Raw genomic sequence first — 24,529 nt, forward strand, 5'->3', positions numbered from 1 at the left:
ATATGTACGTATAAATTATTTTGTAATTCATTCCGCGTCAGTATTACCTGCATCTGCGTTATTATTATTAAGAATATTTTCGAATTTTTACATATTTTTGCTTCTCTCTCTCTTTCTTTAATGCGATATGTGAATCTTTACATCTCTCTCATACCTATGTCTGAATTCATCGGGATAAAAGAGAAACATAAGAAATATAAAGGGGAAAAAATCTTTAGAAATCATATCGATGCGAGAGCGAATAAACACGAGAATACATTTTATGTAAAAAGTTTTTCTTTTATTTCGTATTGATACTTTTCGGTGTGTGTGTTGTATGTATGTATAAAACTACTTTCTAATCGTATGTTTTCTGTATGAGTAATTATATATTTCTCTATGTCGACAATGAAATATTTTCAGCGTATATCGGGGTCTTCCTGTCTTTTTCCTTGCGGATCAACTAGGTCAATAGCATCTAAAATTGTTTTTTAAATTCCGAACGCGTTTTTTCACATAATCGCGGAATTGAGATCAATCTCGCGCGCGCGTATATAAGTATATATATATATATATATATATATATATATATAATTTATATTATACGTATACGAATGCGCGCGCGCGCACGCGCTCGACTCTGTTGATTAGTTTTTACAATATTTTACAATAAAAAAAAAAGAAAAAAAATTCGCAATTTTCACACAAGGACTACTGAACTAGTTGATAGTGGATGGATAAAACTCTATCGATATTTTTCATTTCCTATATAACATCTCTTGCGCTGTATATTTAATAATATTTATATATATATATATATATATATCAATAAGAAATATTTATATATATATATATATATATATATATTTATATATAATATTTATATATATATATCAATAAGAAATACTATTGACGAGTATCCGGAATATTATCTCTAAAAAGGATACGGTCTGTTTAATATTACACTGCTGTTTGGCCCTTACGCCCGGTGTTTTTCTCGTTATACTTACAACCTTCCCTCCCACCCTCCCTCTCTCTCTCTCTCTCTCTCTTTCTTACAAATGTATATATATATATTCATATAATTGTCATTGCAGTCTGTCGTATTTAAGCTCTTCGAATATCGCATAATCCGATTCGTTTTGCACAGCTTCCTCCAAATATTGTCATGATTAGCAAAAAATTTTTCTTTTTTTCTTTTGTTGAATTTTTTCCTAATATTATAAGTAACGCAAGCATCGTTATTCGCGCGATGATACCATATTACCGGAAACGGAAGACTCTCCATTGTGTAGTTTTTTTTTGCTTTTTTTTTACGATTGAAGAAAAGATGGACTGAGAATTTTGTTGATTATTATAGAATGTTTCTACAGCTAATTACTCTCGCACACGAAAAAGTTAAGCAAATTCTTTCATCGTGTGCTCGTGCTCGCACACACACACATACACGCATACAAATAAAGACAATTATCACTGAGCTACAGCAGAAGTATCTCATTAAAGTATGTAGAAATAGCTTTTATCAAACATAAACATAGAATAGTTATTTTTTAACAGGCAAATATTTATCTTCTTGTAATCCTACTTTCATACTATTATACGCTTAAGTCAACTTTTATATGCTTTATTACAAGTATATCATATTTGTTACAAGTATACTATCATTCTCGCATTCTCTCTCACTATCTCTTTTTTTCCCCGCTTCCCTCTATCGTCACGCATTCTGCACGTACATCCCACCCGCGCGCGCACACACACACACACACACACACACACGCTCATCACGACAAAATATGATTCTTTCTCTTTATATTTACAGCATTACTTTCGTTGCGTTTCTAGAAGTATGTATATAATTAAACTTAGCATCTGCTTTTCGTAATTTGTGTTAATAGCAATTCAATATTCGCATTCAATATCGTTCAGCAAATCGTCTAAATACTGACTAATATATTTTCTTGTTTTATTATCGCTAGTGTTGTATATATGTATGTATCTCTGATGAGATGTATAAATTATTATCAACGATGTTTACAATGAATTCATGAATTGAAAAGAAGATTGTTCAGTGATGTTATGCGAATGATATGTGTGCGCATATACATTGAGAGGAGGTGATAAGTCACTTTCTATTAAAAGAGATGTGGGAAGATGGTTCTTATATAAAATTATCTTTACATTAAGTATTGCGCAAATCAGTAGTAGTTTTAAGTGTTTTAAGGGATGTTCCTCATAGAGTTTTTCATAGAATATTGACAACAAATAAAAAGACTAAGCAACTGTAATAAAAAACAGAAAAGAATAATATGCAATATGTATAAAGATATATATATATGAGACAGTCTCATTAAAGTACCAACAACAGAGATCAATTTGTTTGTGTCGCACGCAAGATTATAGCTGCATCTTTTCAAGCGATATTTATATAATACTTTTCTATCAAAATAAACGTTCTCATTTGTCAATTTTTAATAAAAGAATTGTGATAGCTCGCAATCAATAGTTTACACTCAACGCATTATATTTTTTCCTGCTATAGCATCAATATCTTATCTTAAATTATATTTAAAAATCATTGTATTTTGCAAATACAAATTGAGTAAAGTTTACAGACAAATAAAAATAAAAAAAATAATTGATGGGCAACTGTCCATCCTTTTTTATTTCTCTCTCTCTCTCTCTCTCTCTCTCTCTCTCTCTCTCTCTCTCTCACTCTCTCTATACATATATATATATATATATATATATATATATATATATATGTATACAATGTATATATAAATTTCGAATCATATTCTTTCTCAAATATCAGTATTGATTGATAGCCTGTATCATATATTCGAGAATATTATCTCATAACAATAAAATAATAATTTGCATGATTGGCAAATATATTAGTTTTTACAAAATTTTGTTTTTTACAATTACTAAAAAAATAAACATTTTTTTTTACTGGTACTAGTATAAAATTTGGGTAAATTCTTATTAAAGGTTTGTCAATATATTGAAAGAAATAAAAACTAATATTTTTTTATAGTTATATTTTATATATAATCTCTTTTATGTATAATATAATATAATATATATATATATATATATAAAGATGTATATATAATATATTGTATAATCTGATTTGCTATTTTCATTCTTTGATAATTCTCAATAATAATAAAATTTTTTCTACACAAATAAAACGGATAAGCAATATTAGCCAATTTTTTTTAAATAAAAAAAGAACAAAAAAATAAAAAAAAACAAAAATAAAAGACATTTACAGAAAAGATAGCAGCTATATGTATTCGAGCTTGACATCACTTCTTGCAAATTTCTCTGATACTTATACCAATTAGTTTTGTTTTTCTTTTGGCAAGCTGTTAAAATATATAAAGAGAATAAAAAAAATATTTTGTGTGATCGATAAGAATCATGTACTCCATGGACGATGTGTGTGTGTGTGTGTGTGTGTGTGTGTGTTTGTGTGTGTGTACACAGATTAGATCCAAACGTTTCGGCCAGACTTTGAGATTTTATAGGAAATTTAATTCTGAAGAAAGTTTCCTATAAACATGGGTCGAAAAATGCTTCCTTAAAAAGTTAGCGTCCAGAGACCTGTGAAATTTTATACATTTTTACAAATATCAGGGAAACTTTTTGTTCAGAATTAAATTTCTTATAAAATCTCAAAGTCTGGCTGGAACGTTTGGACCCACCCTATATGTATGTATATATATGTATACATATACACACACTAAACATATGAACTAATTATTCCATGATTAATTGCTCTATAAGTAGATAATTGGTCGACTGATGTGTTGAGTTTTTTAAGTACACTTTCATAACCGGGATATATAAGGCATGGCTATGCTCTGTTCTTAAGTAAGCGCAGAACAATACGCAATACTGGTGTTGTCTTCTATTATAACCATTAATTACAGAGGTCAACTTTGTTTATAGATTTCGCGTTTCCTATTCTAAAGAGTTCGCGCTCGAATAGGTTACACCCATCTCTAATAAAATTTAGCATTATAATGCCATTTGATACCATCTCACATATTTATACAACGCTTATCATTGTAAAAGTAAATGCTCTGCGTGTCTCCATGTCAATTATACTTTCAGTCTCATTAGCATCTACATGTACACTGAATATCCAGTGTACCGTAGGCCGCTTCGAAATTCTTGTTTCGATAGAACACGAACACGCGCGACCTATATGGAAGCATTCCAGTGTAAAATAGAAAGTTTCTCTCTCATCTTTATTAGATTAATGCGACCTAATTACGAAAAATGCAATCCCCTCACCAAATACTAATGTCACTATAGATCTTATACATCTGCCGTTTTTTCATTTCTCTAATCTTTCTTACACTTTGCGGTTATCTATTATATCCGATTCCCTAAGCTTATGGACCCTATAAGCGTGGAATCTGAAAAAAAGAGAGATTTAATTATACAATTCTATATCTGCAAATGCATGCGATTAATAATACAGTGATTATTTAAGGCAACTATGTACATCTTGTAACCATAACTTGCATATTTTATTTCGTTTATTATTAAACTCACGGCTTGGTTTATACTGTGCTGATCATTCAGTGATCTCCTCTCAACAATTCCATTAAAAGATTAAAGGAGCTGCCTTCTCCCTCGGCACGCTTTGCACTGAGCAATTCTTTTCCTGCTTGACACGTTCTTTGTAGATCTGGTATTCTCAATAATAGTTCACCAAATTTGGCAGGCATTTCTGGATATTTCGCGATTGTATATTGCTGCAATGCGTGAAGAGCTTTTTCTTGAGAAGCTCTAACCTTTTCAGGTTCCTTTAATTCGCTTATGTCGGAGGTTAATAGCACGATCACCTATTTATTTAAAAGATATAAAAGGCAAAATAAAATATCGCTTTAAATGTCGTTATAAATAAAGAATCAGTTGGATTGTTTAGATTGGATTTCTGTATGTAGTTTAGATTGTATTTTCATCCAATATAAAGAAATGAGTGATAGACAGTTGTATTAAGTGCTAAATATGCATTGACAATGAGGATGTTCAATAACGAGACCAAAGGCAATTACCTTCATAGCAACATATTCGTATTGGTCTACTCTCAGTCTTCGCAGATTGTTGGTAAAAGCGAGCATCCTCTCGATGCAAGTCGCTAAACCAAGCTCTCTAGCTTGTTCTAGAGTGATCGACTTGCCGAGAGACACTCTGATCTCACCGGGACTGTTCATGCTGCGAAAACAGCAAGAGAAGAGTAGTAGCTCGCACCAAGAGTTGATCAACAAACAGATTTGATCATCGATCGAGATATTCTTGAATAACGGCAGACTCTTGCACCATTTGACAATCTTATAAAGTCGATGGTCTGCGATGTTGCACAGATTAGAGAGAAAGTCCGGATGTTGCGTCGGATTGCCATTATTGGAATTACTGGCGATTTGAGAATTGCTATTATTTACGGTATTGCCGTTCGTGGAATGTTGATCGGGCGCCCCTGTGGAAGTCGAGCCGGTGGGGCTACCCGACTCTCCTCTTCTGTTGTTAGTATCGACGTTGCTCGAATCGTTCGACGAACATTCCACCGCGCCTCCGTTATTTCCGGCGCCGATAACGGTCGCAGTTCCACCGGGTGCCGATGCGCCACCTCCGAATCCACCGAGCAGCATATTGCTGTCACCGCTAACAGACATGCTTCTCGCATTCCCGGATATTCCCCCGCTTACTCGATCATTGTCGTTATAATGCCAGAGATGCTCCACGTCCATAATGTCTTGCAAGAGTTGCGGCACTTGCATCTTGTGAGAATGATTCGAATGATATCTGACTGAATAATGATGCTCGCTTCCAACCGGTGCCGGACTGCAATTGCCCGCCGCCGTCAGTTTTTCGCTGCCGCCCATACCGCCGGCGGGACTGCCGACAAGATTCGCCGGTAGGGTATAGGTGCACTGATACGTGCTTCTACCGCCTCTGGTACGATCCTCCCTGATCGCCTCAAGCTTCATACCCATGTTGAGGCACTTGTCGAAGCGACAGGCCGGACATTTTTTCCTTGTGGCCACGGTGACCGGACAGCCTGCGCCTCTAAGGCACACATAGTTCTTGCGATTCTGGACGGTGCGCTTGAAGAATCCCTTGCACGACTCGCACGAGAAGATACCGTAATGAAATCCGCTTATCTTGTCACCGCAAATCGGACAGGGACTGTTTATCAATTGCTGTCTGGTGGAAATACCCGACGGCGCCGACGGTATTCTACAGTCTTCCTGATCCTCCGCGACCGGATGGCCGTCCGGCGACAATTCCGACCCTGGCACGGAAGAGGATGAATAATGATGCGCGGCGACAGCAGACGAGGCTGTCGGAAGATGCAACGGACTACCTTGCGCCACTTGATGTTGGTGATGTTGCGAGTGCGAATGCGGATGTCTCGATTGTTGGACGGGTGAATGCGTAGGCGGGCTAAGTGAACCGTAACTGTAACAGCTACTGGAAGCGTCCGAATTGTTCCTCGAAAGCGAATGCGACAGCGACAGGGATAGTGAGGAGGTCGAATTGTTGAAGCTGTGCCGAGAGAGGGATAACGATGAGGACGGTATCGGACTGCCCGCTAAGGCGGAGTGCCGTGCTGCATGAGGGCTTTGCGTCGGTGAGCTGAAGACGCTGTATGCGGAATGAATGGCGGAATCTGGTGACGGCACCTACAAGAGTTCGAAAATATTATATATAATAAAACACTACGGTGCGATAGATTGATGTTAATACGATTCTATGTCGTCTATGGTTAGCTAACCTGCGATCTAGTATGACTGTGCTTGGTTAGATGATGTCGCGGATTGAGAATAGGGCTGTGATTAGGCGTAGAATTGTTATATCCGCCGAGAAGCTTGCCCACGAGAAGCGGTAGGTCGCTTTGTTGGGTCTGCTCGAGATTTTCGATACCGCGTTGTTGCTGTTGCTGCTGTTGCAGTTGTTGATTATGAGTAATGGGTAGTCCGGCGTCGTGAAAGGATCCTATTGTGAAAGCCGGGCTGGATCGAAAATCCGGTTCTGACTTAATCGGAAATTTCTGTTCCATGGGTCCAGGACTCGCACCGCACACCTGAACTCCCTCCATGGACGTTTCCTCGTTATGGTCCTAATAATCAATAATTAATCGCATTATTAGAATTTGTGTATCTTTATTTTATATATCTTAAATAATTTCATCTTCTATAATTAAGGTTAAAATATTCACCTCTATATTCAGAAATTAATCTTATATTAATAATTTCATATATATCGTAAAATAAAAATTATTTTAGTATGCGTTAGGTATGTCTTTGTTGTACGATTGATTGTCAAACAATGACTTCATTGTCTTCACGAGGAAATAATTCTATTTTTTCTGTAGAAATTTTGGCAAACGTTTGCCAAATGTGTCCGTGAGATTTTTTTTGTCGGCGACTTCAGAATATCACATACGATAAATCCAACCTGATTAGTAATTGTATTGGAAGACATTTCTTGGTCCGATAATTCTCCCTCCCACGACATTGGTCTCTCGGGCTGCTGTTGCGAATTATCGTCACAGCATCCCGCGCCGTTGCCATTTGCATCCCCATCGCCGATCTTGTCACCGTTCTGGTTACCCGATACGTCGCGTTTCTTCTTCGAGCGTAGATTGACGCCTCTAAAGTCAATCTTGCTGATCTCGCCGTCGCTGTCCTCGGGATCATCGATGTCGGCCGCGTTCGCGGCGAGGATACCGCCGATTCCGATGCCGATAGTATGCGGCCCCGTATTCGTGCAGATTCCGCTTGTCGGGACGGCATTTCCGCATCCCAGCACCGAGGTCGATACCACCGACACCGTCACGCCGTTCTGTCCCCCGAGATATTTACACACTCCTTTACCTAAAATCATATTATTGCTATTAAAATTCGCGAATATTACTTTCTCGTTATACTGTGCCAAAAATTTTACATAACAAATTAGAAATTTGGCACTGTTTTTAAGAAGGTCTATTTCATATCCCCGAACGATCGAATTAAAGAAATTCTTTAGAGAATCGAAGTAATTACCATCGTGCATCTCTTGATTGGGCGGTACGTTAATAGTGGTGACGGACACGTTTTTCCCCGTCTCCGTGGAACGGCTCGGGCTCATCGATACCCCGATGCAAGACAGGGGGCAACAGGTCGCGGACGTGTTGGTCGAGGTGGAGGAGCTCGTCGGTGACGAGCTGGACGTAGCGCAGGAAACCGAAATAGACGCGCAACCTGCCACTGAAGTGGATGCTGACGATGAGGTCGCCGCCGTCGTCGCCGATGACGATGACGACGATGATTTCCAGGTCTGGGTGGGCCACCAGCCTGAATCCGAACCGGGTCCTGGTCCTGGGCCCTCGCTGGGCCCGTTTTGCTCCGACATTCTCAGCTGATTACGCTGCTGCAAGCAGCTCCTGATACGACTCGCGGCCTCTCGATCTCCGCGAAAGCGTCCAGCATCCTTACTGCGGAACCTCTTATTGTCGCGTCTATGAATTATCGCGAGCTACGTACGAGTCAGATGCGCGCAATGCTGTGTCGATTGTCCCTTGTGTATCTGAAAAAAAAAAAAAAAAAAAAAAATGTTTTATATATAATATCTCTCTCTCTTTTACACACACACACACACACACACACACACATATATATATATATATATATATATATATATATATATATATATATATTGGGTATAAATAAATAATTTTACGGGTAACTCGCTGCAAGAAAATATCAATAGGAAATTTTGGTTAAATACACTTAGTGCGCACTCAATTAATTTCCTATATTCAATTGATATATTGAAAATGATATAGAGAATTAATTGAAAACGCATTTAGTGTATCGAATCAAAAATTCGCTCTATAAGTAAAATTAATAAGACTGTTATATTTTGCGCCCTATATTATTTTAACGCGATTACTTGGTTATGAAATTAATCATTTTATTAATCTCATGTGATGTTTGATCGTGATCTAGGACGATTGCCCGTTTAAAAAAAAAAAAAAAAATCCATCCTTATTTAAATTGTAAAAATTGACGATAATTGAAAAATATTATAGGAAAAATTCAATTTTCAAAATCTAATTATAAAATCCGCAGAATGTACTTTCTAAACCACAGTTTACGCAATATGCGGTTTTGCTAGAAAGTAGCACGCTATTTCGGCTCCCTCGGTTAAAGAGAATGACTAACGGTATATGTTCTCTCGCACGAAATCATTCGCCGAAAATCTAGCCGCGCGATTAGAAGCCATCTCGCGAGCCCTGACACACAGTCTCTCTCTCTCTCCCTCTCTCTCTTTCGCAAGGTTACGTCGATGGCCGTGCCGCAAGGCCGGCCCACTTCCGGTCCCGCAGAACCGCCGAACGACCTTCGCGCGGAAACGCACGCGTTCACTCACGCCCGCACACGGTGCGAAGCGCGTGCGGGACGGACGCTAGGGATCGATCGCACGACAGACGGTTGTATCATGCGAAAAAAGCGACTCGTGTCATTAAAAAAAAAATAATAATAATAATAAAAGAAATAAAAAAATCGACATTGCACATGAGCGAAACATAATTGTTCAAATAGGAATCATTATTTTTAGATCAATCAAGTTCGCTCCATCGGTCCATTCTCGAGCTCTCTACGAGTGTATTGCAAAATCATTCATCTAGTACGCTCTGAAGCGTAAACCTCGCGGATAATTAAAATATTTTACGATTCATGTATACGGCGTACGGAGAACCGCGCGTGTTTAACGATTAACACCTAGCGAGAAAATGGCTGCGTCCTCGAAAGATATAATTCAGTTCTCACTATTGCGCGACTTTGCTTTCTACTGTATCTACTGATTATTAATATAACAAGAACCTGATAAATCGGAGAAGTCGTTTTTTCTTCCAATATTTGATTAAAGATTATTTTCTGTTCTGGCTTGTCAAAATTCTTCTTTTATTACGAATTATTACGAATTTATTCTTCTTTTATTATCAAAAAGATTACGAATTTGTAATGTTTATAATATCTTGCCAAAATTTTGAACTCTAGATCTATTAAAAATGTCTAAAATTAAAGGGGGAAAAAAAAAAAAGCTGTTGAACTCAATTCATGCATTATATATAAAAGACACACTAGCTCTGAAGAATAATAAAATCACTTGCATCCTTTTGTGTAAAAATGCGAATACTTTAAGAATGACGCATCATCTTCAAGATTTTCCTTCACGCGCGCAATGTACATTATTTTTCTTTCAATCTCTCAAGATTATTCTTACATAATCCCCTTTCGTCTCCGTCGCACAAAAGATATGATAAGCGTTAAAGGGATATCGTAAAGAGCGCGTCGTTTTATAATTTTATACGAGACCACGAGCTACCACCGTCTTGCTCGCATGCGAGAACGTCGACGACTACAAACGCGGTAACCGTATTCTCGTCGGAGATCCGTGCGAATCTCTCATGTTGGACTAGTTATCGCAAAGTTTCGAGAACGCGAAACATTCGCCGCGTATGGGAGTAGCGTTAACAACGTTAGTTACGAGGCGGAGAGACGAGGAGGTCGGGCGAGGCCGAGCGGAGCGACGGCGGTCGAGCATATCGGGGACCGGTGTTACGATCTCCTCGTCGCGCTCGGGATGTCGTCCTGTAGCACCCGCGCCTCGCTGCTCCACCGTGCGCAAGGCGCGCGCGCGCGCGCGCGTGTGTGTGTACACCTAGGTAGGTAGCCCCTCGCGGGCATGAGTGCAGGCAGGTCGCATACCGGGCGTACGCACAGAGTCGGTCTACGTTTTCGGAAACGGGCGTACACAATCGGAGGGAGATTGCGAGCGCACTCTAATACACATACAGAGATAGGGTCTTTACTGAGGTCTCGTAAAAAAAAATTTCCTGAAAATTCCCCTGAACCTCCAGGTATTTTTGTTAAAAATTCCAGATAAAGGGAGAATATTTGAAAGATTTTTTTCTTTCTATTTTTCTCAAATAAATTTTTTTTCACTGTACGCGTTTTATGTCATGTGTTTTTCGTTCGTATGAAGGAAAAATAAATAGAACTACTTAAGTTTCAAGCGATAGATTTGCAAGTGTATTAAAAAATATTCCATAGCTTTCGTAAGATAAACATTTTTCACTTGCATTAACAACTTTTCATGTTTTTATTTAAAAATTACCATAAAGAATATATTTACTGCAATTTAATATTTTGTGTTAAGACATATTTAATATATAAACAGGGATAGATATATATTTATAATACATTTTAAACACATAATTCACAACTTGGCTTATCTATTATATCGGATTATAATATAACAACAAAATTATGAGGTAGAGAATTTTTTTGAAAATTTCTCGAGTCCCAATAAAATTCCATGAAAATTCCCTGATTTTTCCAGATACAGAAGAAATCCAGATTTTCCAAATCTTTTCCAGAAAGTAGACAATCTTGAAGAGAAAATCTCTCCTCTCCTTGTTACTATTTCATCCTTTCTCTTACGGTACGGAACATACGAAAAGAAACGATTGTGATCGCGACACTCTCCATATACACGCATATATGTATACCACGCACACGCGTGGTGTCGCGCAACGCGTGACGTGATTGGTGTGTATGTATATGTATATATATATGTATGTATGTGTGCGCGTGCGTCTCTCTTCCCCGAGTATACATATAGTAGTCTCTCTACTGGAGAAGGCGAGCGTAGCGCGCGCGATAGTTACGACGCCGGCTTCGACAACGTCGGCGGTAAGTTCAAGGCCCTCCGCGACCGCCCTACCCGGCTCTTATGCACCTTCGGGGTCACGTGACGCGGCTCAAGGTCTTCTCTCCCTACTCCGGGGATCGTCGCGGTCGCGCCGAGGCGAGTCGGGCGGCCCCGCGCTATATCGTTGCGTCGTACCGGTGTAACGCTATTGCGTTCCTCACCGAGAATCGGAACCCTCGTCGTCGTCGTCGTCGTCGCGATCGTATAGTCGGCTAGGCGACCAGGCGACAGCGGCGGCGGTTAGCCGTGGGTGACGACAAACGATGACTACGACGATGGAATCTCGTGCCACCTCCTCCTCCTCCTCCTCCTTCTTCCTCTCCTTCTACTCGGGCATCTCTTTCTCCCGCTCCATCTTATTCTTGTGCATCGAGATACGGACTCGGGTCAGTGACATCGCGTAAGGACGGTCGGAGGAAGCGTCGGCTCGCCGAGAGAGCCGAGAAAAAAGCGGCTGCCGGGCCCGCCGCTGCTTCGACAGGTAGACCAAGCCCGCGGTGCGGAGAGGGCCCACCTTCGTGTCTTTCGTGCTGCCCTTTACGCGTTACTATGTCGTTATTAGGCTTGTTTGTTACCGTTCGTTACCGGGATAATAGGGAAAGACGAGTACGCGAGAGAGACGATGTAACGTATAGCGGTACGTAACATCGTAATCGCCACTGTTAACATATATGCTTTTGTTTGTCCAACCCGGTGGTGGAAAAATTGTACTATTTCTGTGGGAAATTTTTTCTACTTAAAAATATATAAATTTAATAAAAATTACTTACGCGCATGTGGGATTAATTACAATTTATATGCACGCGATATTCTTATGTGATTCGCATACGTGTCTTATATACGCGTCTTAATAAAAGTATGAAGAAGATAAAAAAAATGAGTGACACAGGGTAGAGAGCGATAACACATCGTAAATGTAGTTACCAAAATCCGATTGACCAACTCCCCCACGTATACATTTTTCATAAGCCGATTTTCTTCCCTTACGCGTTGCACCTTATATCCCCACTTTGCAACGAATCAGCGCAGCGAGCGCATTATAAAATGTGCAAGTTGTGTCAGCGGCATCTCCTCGTTTTACTCGTCCGTATGATATCCGTTTTGACTGACATAGCAGGCTCTCTCGCGCGAACAAAGCAACGTCCTCCGTACCGCGATAACACGAGATCAAGCTTTATCAAACGATAAGTGCCGTACTACCGAGAAGAATATCGCGTCGACAAAAAAATATAATGCTTTTCGAAAACAAACTCTCTCTCTCTCTCTCTCTCTCTCTCTCTCTCTAATGATCAAACGTGACTTTCGGAATATGCCAAATGGTTGACCGTAAAATGTTAATTATTGATTGATAATAATTAATTGTCATAAGAATTAATGATTACGATTACTCGCGAGACACAATTTAACGATGTGAAGAGGCAGAGAAAGACGATGACTTTGTAGTCTGAAATTAATTTAAGACATATCAGTCGTAATTCAATACAGTTGCAACAATCGATAACGAAAAAAGCTATAAGTCCATTCATCTCCAGAGATGTTTTAAAAATAAAATACCTCTTTCTTAATTTTTTTTTTTTTAGCGTATTTTGTTCTAAGTAATAGTATATTAAAAAAAATGCATTAAATCTGTGCCGATGATGTTCGTCTATCGCGTATCGTCGGACTGTCGTTAGATTCTTTTCTACAACGACGCCGTTCTCTCGCACAGACGCGCAGAGTGCCTTTATGCGGTAACGGGCGTGTGTAAAAGGTTATTTACCAAGTCAAAGACTTTAGTCAATGACCGTTCGATCGGTGCCGTTTCTTGACATCGGCAGCCAGGGCGGGCGTCTCGCGACGCGACAGTGGTTGCGCGCGATGCGCGCGTCCCGCTCTGGCTTCCTCGTATCTTGACACGAGCTGCAGCAGGGTACGGCGACGGTATGGCAGGTGATGCGGAAGAGGGATCGACGACCTACGGAGTCTGTGCGCCGGCACTATTTTAAGCGGGTCGCGCGAACGGAGTCCCCCGATCGGCAGCCCCACGGAATGACCGTGAAAGACGCGACGCGACGCGACGCGCCGCGTTCGTCTTTCCACGTGTATGCGCGCGTTACATGTCAGACGTTTCCACGTCCCCTATGAGGAAACGACACGCCGGCCAAGTGTAACGTTCGCGTGCAACAGTCGAACGGAATCGTGATTGCCGGCGCGCCTCTTACTCCTCGGACTATCGAGCAATTTTTGCGATTCGTCGTAGAACGCGGTCGATTTTACGCCCCGTTCGAGATATTTTTTTTCCTCTCAATCCTAAACTCTCTCTCTCTCCTTCTAAGATTAAAAGAAATTCGGCGAATATTGTATCGTAATGTATGACAACGACATAACGATCTATTTTCGCTAGAAAATTTTTCTATGTGTCTTGTGATTTTATCATATATAAAATGACATATAAAAAGATATGTAAATACATGATTTACATAAATCTTAAGAATCAGACGAAGAAGATTTAAATACCTTTGATATTATACAAGCCTAGACGGCAACATACTCTGCAGATTTTAATATGCAACGAGACAAAACAATAATAGCGTATGATATCACGCTTTTATTATATTTAAGCGGTGATATCGCAAACTTCGAAGGTTTTAGTATTATGAAAGTGGGCGTCAACCATATTTCACTGTCATCATATGTGTATTGTACCATAACACAACATCGCGACGTATATGCAATACATATTTTATTAACGGTAGTCGTTTTAAAAAGGTACATTTGCAATGATCGATATGAAAATTGTATAAATAGAGAGAAATTTTCGTTTATGCAAATTATTTCAAATATATTAATATTATAAATCTCATATTATATATGTTAATCGTAAAAATATTTTTCAAATATAAAGGAGTAGCGGACATATTCCATTAACAAGATAAGAGAGAGAGAGAGAGAGAGAGAAATTAAGAATGTTAAGTTTATTAACAGATACATTTTCTGTCCCCATAAGAGATACATTTTTCGATAGCGTTTCCATCCATTACGTCGATCGAACAAATACAATTTCCACTAATTAATTTCTTATTTAAATGCGAGAGACAGCCGATCGTGCGAATCCGGCACGAGTGCGTTGCGCATTGAAATAAAACGGTATCTCGAACTGGAATGGTTTTCCTTATAACTTGCATAGCGTTCCCGCCGCTCTATTTCTCGGAGCCTTAAGACGATAGTCGACGTCTACTCGTATGCATTTTCCGCATATATTTTATATTTTATCATAGCAAAATATATAAATTCGTACCTTTTCGTATGCTTTTAAGATATCATTTTCTTTTTTTCTTTTAAATAATTGAATAAACATTTTTGTTTAATATTTCTACTTCAGATACGATATATTGTGATTCTTAATTAGATTGACATGAAAATTTCCTTTATAAATGATACAATTCATCTCACAAGATACATTTGAATTTTCTTAATCTTGACGACATCATTTCAAACGCGAAAAGAGCCCTGGACATTTAGGACACAATTTTGACAATATCATCCCGCGAGCGAAGATGATGACGATCTGACTTGATTTTCTTCGCGATTGTACATCACCAAGACCCGGAAGACCCACACTAGTCGCTTCGAATCATTGTTAGATCGCTATTTAGCGTTCGCTTCATCATTTATGTGCTCGAACCATAGCGGTATTCCGCGAAAACTCCTCGTGTCCCCCGCGGCTATCCTTGTCCCACCAGCCCGCGGAATTCTTCTCCTTCTGTCTCCGAGCCGAAGGTAGTATAGGCGCGCGCGTTTTCCTTTCACCCGGAATAGAGTGTGTGTGTGCGTGTGTATATATATATATATATATATATATATATATATATATATATATATATATACGTGTGTGTGTGTACCTTGTCAAACAGAGCTCGATCGGTCTTCGCACAAGCGCATATCTTCGACATCTCGCGAATGCACGCGCGAAAGCACGTACGTGAGAGGGACTGCCGGAGCCAACCCCGACCAGTCAGCGCGGGGTCTTGGTCTGGGTGTCGATTAAAATTATTATTGCCGGCGGAGGGGCGTTCTTTCTTTTTTTACCACCGCGAAAACCGGTTCACAGTCGCGCGGCTACCGCCCGTATGCGTGCGTTTCCTTTTCGCCGCGACGCGGTCCAGCAGCGACATCGATCAGCGCACGTTCGCTGGAACCGGTGGTAATCGATAGCCAGGCATCCGGGTATTTGACGAAAGTCTACGGGACAAATAGGTATCCCTTTGCGTAAAGCGATTCGCGAGACACACGCGCTTAGATTGAATAATTAACGGAAAAGTGCTCGAGAAACAAAAAGTTAAGCTCAACTCTACGATTTCCAAAGATACGCTGCGAGCAAAGTACATATAAATGATATACGAATACTTTAAAATACGACTGATACCGATTAATACAATACTTTGAATGATACACATAAGAAATGAAATATTTCTGAATAAAACTGATTCGACGATAATAATTTTTCATAAGCAATTCCAGGATTTTTCCGTGTTTTTTTTTTTAAAATAATATTATTTTTTAATAACGTTTTATTAGCACAAAAAATTAAATTTCACCCGTGATCTATTTATTCAATAATTGAATCATATTCAAAACGTAAAAGTTCACATCTTTTCAGCTGTATGATATAACTCAATCCAATTCATATAAGATTATGAAATTAATATACTAAAATCATAAATATCCATGCAACGCTAATGTAAAATAAATGCGACATTAAATTTATTTTCAATAAAAAAAAAAAAAAAAAAGATAGCATCGGACAGAACTATGAATGACAATTGATATAACGGTTAAAATTACCAATAACTCAGATTAATGGACATTGATAAGATTCTTGGAATTAATTCCCATATCTAAGAATAGAAATTATTTGCATGCGGTTGTGATTAAGATATAGATACGCTCAGATCAAATTGTCACATCGTTTCGCATTAGATTCTTGGCGATATTCCAGTCTCCGTTACCAAAAGAATGTCATGCAACGGCAAAACGGGCAGATCGCACAACAATTGGAGCGTACATGTAATGCAATAGCTTAGGAAGAATTGTTAATCAAGAGAGGTAACAAATTTTTCTCATTTATTAATATTCGACAAACTATCATCACGAGAAATTAACGCAGCAAAGAGAATATTTTTTATATAAATTTTAATTTATAGTTTACAATTCACAATAGAACTTTTGTGAATATCTTTTATTACTAAAATATTATTATTAAATATAATTTATTTAGATACTTAAAAAAAAAAAAATGCAGAATAAAAAGCATTGCAGTCGATTGATAAAGTTGAAGAGGACATCTCTTAAAAATAATCTTTCGCCTAGAAATACTCGATAGCGATTCAACATTCTTGATTTGGCAATATCTTAATGCCCTGGCTGATTCCTAGCATACGGCGTAATTAATTCTCCACTAATGCGACGTAGGGTACATTCAATTCGAAAATACGGTAATGCAAGCGATTGCAAGGAATTGATCACGCGTTCCTAGATCGAAGCAATGCAATTCCAAAACCGGTATCCAGCAATGCGACTCCGGCAGGAGTGGAAAGAGGGGGGGGGAGATACAATTTCTCTCCCTTTTTCCCGCGTACGCGCGCGCGAACGGCAGACGGAGGTAAAAGAAAAATTCCACACACCGCCTCGTCTTTCGCGCCGTGTCGCGATATTCTCCATCGACGTACATTTATCCAACCGTCTCGTTTCGCCGCCGCGTTTTGTAATCGTCGACCTTTGAAGCACAAGAGAGGAACGCGCGTTCAGAAGAACCTACGTACATACGTGTCGATCGTATACGATCCGCTAAGGTGATTCCGGACGAGAGTCTTGTTTCAAAGCATTTTCGCGTGGGAAGACCCACGCTTTACGGCCGCGATATAGAAGCGGATTGTCTCGCGTCATTCGTCTAATATTACCTCCCTCGGACACACGTCGCGGAGGGAATAAGGTCGCTCGCGTTGAAGCGTGAATTCATTAAAACGTAAAACCGCGGAGCCGATTACAAGAAAATATATTCGAGACCAGAGGTAAACGCGCGCGACCGTTTAGCACAGTTTTCTCACGTCAGAATGTTGAAATAAACTATCGGAATATTTCATAGAGACGTTTTGTGTGTAATTCGATTCTTTTATATACCTTTTTTTCGCACAATTCGGAATAAATTTAATAAATCGTCTTTATGTAGCATTGCGCGATATTAATTGGATTGCATCAGGGAATTAAAATGGATCATGTACACGCAAAAGACCAATGTGTGCGTAACTTTCGAATATATAATTTACTCAAACTACTCTACTACTCTTAATATAAGGTGGCTAAATTGTTCGCATAGTCCGATTAAAATACTGGTTAGGTTGTTAGAAAAAGAGACAACGCGGAGAATAATCAGCTGATGTTGACGTTTGTCGAAAAATATCGAGCTAAACAGACCGAAGGAAACACGATCGTTCCCGCGGACAGAAACGAGCGATCGAGGGGCGCGGTTCGAGAAAGATTCATCAATATTCATATAAGTCGCTAGGCCTATCCGCGTTGTTTCAAGGATCCAAGAAATTTCCACAGTGTATACTTTGTCCCTCTTCGCCCCCTCATCGCCCTTTCTATCGCACATTCACGGTATTTTTTTTTTCTCTCTTCGTATACAGATACACAGAACACATACAGAAACGTCTGTAGACTGTCTCCGTGTCGTGTAGATTTATCGAGCGTATAAGGATTCTGATGTTTATATGTGTACGTGTCCGGCACGCTGGTTGCACGCCGGCCACGGATACGTGACGGGCGTATAAATGCGTTCACGTACGTACACACGCGTGCAGTGTACACACTGCAGTCCGACACGATAAGAATCGTGCTCAAGGTGCTTGCGCAATCTGGAGTAGCGATTACCCGGAGAGACATGGCTCATGTACGGATAAACTCGTCGCCATCGCTACCATAAACTTTTGCTCGCACGTCATCGCACGCGAATAAAGGGATGAATATATTAGAATACGATACGATACCGCGTCGTAGACGTCTCCTCTCCCCTCCCCACGTGACCTCCCTGGGGGTCAACGGAAGGCGGTTATGAATTATTAAAGTATTATTCCCACAGATATTGGAGCAACTTTTGCACCGACTGTAAATTAACATTATCTGAGGTTAACCGATTAACCTTTCTGTCTTTCTACATATTTAGGGCGGAAAACGCTTTAGAAAGAGACTAACTTTATCGTTATTTGTCGCAACTTTGTTGCAACCAGACTTGTGATATTAACGAGTAAAGTGTGTTTGAAATGTTTTACATATTAAAAATAATATACATATGATAGGTATGTAATTATATTATAATGTAATATATTGAAATATTATAATATTTAATTATATAAATCATATTATAATTATATATTGGATGCATTTCTAATTAATATTTTCTAAATAATACAGCATTAAATAATGTGCATTTTATATCATTGTACCAATGATGTTTTTTCCAAACAACTAATTTATTAAGTTAACACACAGGTGACTTTTCGTTGCAGGAACCCGGGCGTGCAGCTATGCGAGAGTATTCCCGATTTCTTTTTACGTCAGCTGTAACGAGTGATGTTATTCCTTATGTAAGTCTTTAGTCTTATATACTACTACGTAATATCCAGGTACTTTATTTTTAGCAGAATAAAATGTAATATTGTGAGATTGTATTGGTTAATAATCGCAACTTAATTGCCAATACTGAAATGAATCAATATTTACGTCATTCTCCGCGTATACGATGAATTATATAGAAGGTATTTCATACGCCATAAAAGTAAGTCTCCTTTTCAAATTATAAGTTATTAAAAAAAAAAAAAAAAAAAAAAAAAACGTCAAAGTATGTTATAATTCCTCATTTTTTTTGTATCTTGATCAAAAAGATACGAATTAACTTTCCATTAGTAAATAGGAAATTAATTAAAAAAGGAAGCTTTATAACTTCACTTTTGGATCTTAATCCACCGCACACTTAGCAATTTCAATATTAGACATCTTTGTTATTTTCGGCTGAGGAAGATTAATCTTGGATTTTTCAAGAAATTTATTTTCCCAAAATTTAAATGAAGATCTTTAAAAAGTGCCCTCTCTGTTTCTCTATACGTCGCGAGAAATCATATTTCGCGAAATATTTCGTCGGGATCGAATCGATTCCTCACGTAAATCGTAGTTCGGAAAAGGAGAGAACGCGTTGCGCACGCGGCGAGGTAAATATAGTATTGCTTGGCACGCGAGTGTGTCTCTAACGACTACCAAACGCGGAGAAAGTTCTTCTAAGCGTTCCGTGACCTTTCGTATCATTCCGACGGGTACGAGGAAGAAGAAAAAAAAAGCAGCGGTCAAACGCGGGAGGGTGCAACGCGCGCACTTTCGCCGCTTCGCACTCGCGCCGTCGAAATACCGCGGCGCAAATCCGACATTTTATACATACACGCGCGTAGACGCGAGAAACGCACGTTGCAACGCTTAATCTAATCGACGATGTGTTCTTTTTTGCCGCCGAAGGACGTTAGAGCGAGTCATCCCATCGGGCTTTTTAACGAGAACCGCTTGACAAGGGTCGAACTTAAACACCGTCGTGAATAAACGGAATCGGAGAGAAAGAAATTTTGACGATTCGAATCAATTAAACATCGATGTTACAATTCGATGATATCTATCACATATATAATTATCATTTCAATAAATTTTTCAATCGAAAGATATTTCAGGGACAATATCGCGGAAAGAGAGACTCTCGACTCTCAAAGAAGTTCCTACCATGTGACGTTTTAGGTGCGTTCGATTATCCGCGATCGCGGCGATCGAATAATTCTAGAACACCCTGTATACCAGGATACGGCGAAGCGAAAGGCGCGAGTACGCCGGAGTATCCCTATCGCTCGTAGGTGGAGCCGCGTCAAGGTGGAGCGCTCGATCTCGGGGCCTCATCCGAGATGAAATCCGGCGGAGAGGACAGCGTGTCGGGTCGGGTCGAGGCGGGTCGTCCCGGGTCTTAGTCGCGGGACCCCGCGAGACCCGCAGTTACCGATACCATTGTCGCGATCGTTCTCTATACACACCGCGTTCGCGTATATATGTACCGCTACAGGCTAACGCCCGTCAGCGTTCCCAGCCCAGTTCGTCCCCGAGTGTCGTTCTCTCTCCGTCTCCGACGAGCCATTTCCTCGCCTTCGTCCCGCGCTTCATCTCACCAGTTCCCTCCTTCCTTTCGCGGCTCCTTTAATCGCCTCCGAGAGCCGCGCTCTCGGTCACTTACTCTCCTACCTTGAGAAACGCCCGCTCGGCCGATTCGACGGTGATTCTGCGTTCGCGCGCGCGCGCGCTGCGAGAGAAAGGAGAGGGCCCAGGGCCCCCGAGCTCGAGCGCCTCGAACGAGACGCGTCGCGATGAGACGAGATCGGGATCGGGATCTCTGGGGAGAAAGAGAGGTAAAAGAGCGGGACTCTCACGGTTTGTAAGGAGCAGCAGTGGTTGCCTCATCGTCGAGGTCTTCCTCTTAATCCATAAATCTCTCTCTGACGGATCGTAAACGTTCGTGTTATCTTTATATAATAATTAAAGCTTTATACGCTGAACATTTTCCAATATAAATGCAAATTGCGACTGACGGATTTTCTCGCGTCAATCTGGAAGCAATTTTTTTTCGTAGCGGAGAGATGATAGGGAAATGCGTGTGACTTAATATAATGTGTGAAAAATTAATCAGATCGGCAGTTAAAACACCTTCAATTTTTCGAAGCACCGATTCCGCTCGTATACAGAATTAAAATTTTATTTACACGATCGCGGTTCGATAATCAAAGCGCATCGCTAAAACGATGATTTTTACTCAAGTTCAAACACATGCTTGTTGTTCATTATTAAGTTATCCTTATACAGGATGTTCCAATTCTCTGCAGTACATCCTCGTATATCATTTCATGCATTGTAGGTACTTATTTTGTTATACGATACATAAATGACAATGTGTGTCTATGTACGCCTATAGAATCTACAAAATTTGGCATCTATACGATTAGTTAGCGCATAAATTGATAAAAAAAAAATAGTGTAACTCGCATATAACTGTAGGAAAAAAAGTAACTAATACATTAAATCAACTAAAATCATCGGTAGGAGAGCTCCGAGAGAGCTTAATGAAACAGAAACGTCATGCGTGTTGAGCGTCACTGGTGCATAGAGTATCGCGCAGTGCGCTTGTAGTAGGAATGGATACGAGCGATGGAGGAGAAGCGCGGGGAGAAGGGCAGGGGAGACACGCGGCGGAGAGGAAAGGGGGGGCTCAAGGCCGGTCGCGCTGTCAGAAGGCCTGCGCGCCGAAATATCAACAAGCCTTTTTCCTATTCGGGAGCAAGCGCGCTCCCGATGATGGGCTGATGGTTTGTCGGATTTGCTCTATTCGCGTCTCTCGAATGGAAATCGCACGCGTTCGGCCGAGAACTTCGGCGAAGAACTGCTCGTAAAGTCGTTGCTGCGGTTTAACGCCCGAGAGCCGAACGAGAAACGGGGAAGGGAGAAGCGTGTAATACGAAGAAGCGAGGAAGAAAGAATGAGAGAGAGAGAGAGAGAGAACAAGTAGAAAGAGACGGCGTGCATGCAGGCGCGTGCGTCGAGTTTCGGACAGGTGGCACGGACCGTGGTGGCGGCTGACAGCTGACAGTTCGTGAAACCCGTATCGAGACAACTTATGAAACTGACCGTCGCGAGAGACGCGCAAAACACGCGAGACACACGTTAGACACGAGTTAGGTACGTACGCGTCTCCTCCGCGTAACGAAACTCTCGCGCGTGGAAGGGAGAGAGACGCATGCGGAGAGAAAAGAGGAGAGAAAGAGAGAATGAGAAAGGAAAGAACGTAAATGTCTCGGAGCAGACGGATGAAAATCGTTGCCAGGTGTGCGTTTCGGTATCGTACTCCACGAAGGCACGGATCTCGAAACCTTGCATCGCGATTTGCCTCGACGACGACGTCTACGCGAAAAAGAACGCAAAAGAAGAGAAAGAGAGAGGAGGGGGGGGGGAATAAAAGTACGCGCGAGGAGGGAGGAGAAGGGAAGAGAGCGAGAAGGACGCCGAGAGACGGACAGATGGAGGGAGTGGGAGGGGGGAGGGGGGAGAACAGGAGAAGACGACCGCGAGAGGGTAGGGGGAGCAGAGGAGGAACGAGGAGGAGAGTCGAGGGGTCAACGAGAAACATAACCTCCCGTACTCTCGGACTTGCACGGCGAACGGACTTTTAATGCATGTTACCGCCCGCTCTTTCCGGACACACAGACGATCTCTTACCTCGTCCTCGAGCGCGCCGCGGCGCTCTCTCTCTCTCTCTCTCTCCGCTCGGGATCTCTCGACCGATGACGGTGACGGCGAATGTGTCGTATAATACAAGTCCAACTCGTGTGGAGGAAGTAATATAAGGCACTGCTGACAGTCTTCTTTCACGATGACGGCACCGAGGCACCTATTGTATCGCGCGAGTACAGCGTAGGGCGATCCGCGAGCGAGAACGTATCACGTCGCACTGATCGCACTATACATACCGATCACACTCGCGTGTACGACGGAGAAGGAGATAGCGAGTAAGAAAAAGAAAGAGACAGAGAAAGAGAGAGAGAGAAAGAGTGAGAAAAGGAGACGGTGGCAGAGCACCTCGCGCTGCTGCTCCCGGTGGACGACGCACCGTGTCGGCCGGGTCTCGGATACCGAGAGAGGTAATAACGAGCGGCGGGCGAACGAACCCGGGACGCGCAACAGCCACACGCACTTTCGCGTCACGTTACAACAGCGGGGCGGCGGGTTACAATGAGCCACGGGCGCTCACGGGTAGCCACAGGCACGGGCCACCTCCGACTCTCCGTCTCCGCTGCTACTCTGACTGGTGGCACCTCCGCACACCACGAGTTCGCCCTCCACTCTCTCTCTCTCTCTCTCTCTCTTTCTCTCTCTCTCTCTCTCGCTTCTTCTCTCCCCTCTCCGCTCTCTCCTTTTGTCTCGCTCTCACCGAACGAGCTTTTCGCGCGCGCGCTTGTGTGTGTGTGTGTGCGTGTGTGTGGTGTGCGTGTGCGTGTGTGTGGTGTGCGTGTGTTTTGTGTGTCGGGCCCTCGTACCTGCTTCTCTCTTTCTTTCTCTGTCTTTCTCCGTCTTTCTCCTCGCTCTTTCATGAATACGCTCGCTTTCCTTCTCTCTCTCTCTCTCTCTCTCTCTCTCTCTCTCTTTCTCCACTATACGGCGACCGTACGCCGCGTAGCCGTTGGTACAGTACACCGTCGCTTGATGCCGGCACCTCCGCAGATCGCTCCGACGAGACGCGAGACGCGACGCGTCGCCTTTGCCGTTCGCCGGCCGACATGGAGGCTGGGTGGTTGCGGAGCCCCTGCCCAGGAATGTGTCGGGTTACGTATCCCCGATTAATAGCGGTCGCGCTTAAAAATAAAAAGTTTGCGCGCGATAACGCGTCTCACGTTCTTGATAAACTCCAATATCGCTCGTATCGAATCGCGATTACGACGAATGATAATCCACGGATGAAAAATACTGTAACTCTTGTTTCGCATCGAACATTCAACGTCTATATTGCGGACTACGGTATGTTTCGCGTATGATACCTCGCTTATTTAACGTACTTTGTACATCTCGGATGTTCGAAGACGGAAGATTCCGTTAATCGCAATTAATCGACGTCCGTATTTCGATTGTCTCGAGTCCGCTGCTTTATCGAGAAAGGCCT

General features: G+C 41.3%; 1 protein-coding gene across 2 annotated transcripts; it reads right to left on the minus strand.

Moving 5' to 3' along the window:
* Nucleotides 1-2,967: 2,967 nt before the first annotated feature.
* On the minus strand, nucleotides 2,968-23,750 carry Hr39 (nuclear hormone receptor FTZ-F1 beta). 2 transcript variants are annotated; one of them, XM_070299713.1, is made up of 7 exons: nucleotides 23,092-23,750; nucleotides 8,046-8,568; nucleotides 7,459-7,877; nucleotides 6,776-7,120; nucleotides 5,055-6,683; nucleotides 4,549-4,841; nucleotides 2,968-4,409 (listed from the first exon to the last, which is right to left on the minus strand). In XM_070299713.1, the coding sequence occupies exons 2-6, from the start codon at nucleotides 8,392-8,394 to the stop codon at nucleotides 4,575-4,577; spliced, it is 3,009 nt and encodes a 1,002-aa protein (XP_070155814.1). In that variant the 5' UTR covers nucleotides 8,395-8,568; nucleotides 23,092-23,750; the 3' UTR covers nucleotides 2,968-4,409; nucleotides 4,549-4,574. The 2 variants fall into 2 exon arrangements, with proteins under 2 accessions (XP_070155814.1, XP_070155818.1); XM_070299717.1 differs by lacking the exon at nucleotides 23,092-23,750 and adding an exon at nucleotides 10,273-10,434.
* Nucleotides 23,751-24,529: the final 779 nt, after the last annotated feature.

This window comes from Polyergus mexicanus, unplaced genomic scaffold (genome assembly GCF_030449975.1).
Source record: "Polyergus mexicanus isolate NDT 795.1 unplaced genomic scaffold, iyPolMexi1.0 SCAF_1, whole genome shotgun sequence".
In the NCBI taxonomy this organism is placed as follows: domain Eukaryota; kingdom Metazoa; phylum Arthropoda; class Insecta; order Hymenoptera; family Formicidae; genus Polyergus; species Polyergus mexicanus.

Excerpts from the sequence above, each read along its gene's own strand:
- Hr39 (XM_070299713.1), bottom strand. The coding sequence starts at position 8,394 with ATGTCGGAGCAAAACGGGCCCAGCGAGGGCCCAGGACCAGGACCCGGT. Across the intron at positions 6,684-6,775 it reads ACAGTCATACTAGATCGCAG|GTGCCGTCACCAGATTCCGC; the intron begins GTTAGCTAACCA and ends GAACTCTTGTAG. Across the intron at positions 4,842-5,054 it reads ACGAATATGTTGCTATGAAG|GTGATCGTGCTATTAACCTC; the intron begins GTAATTGCCTTT and ends TTAAATAAATAG.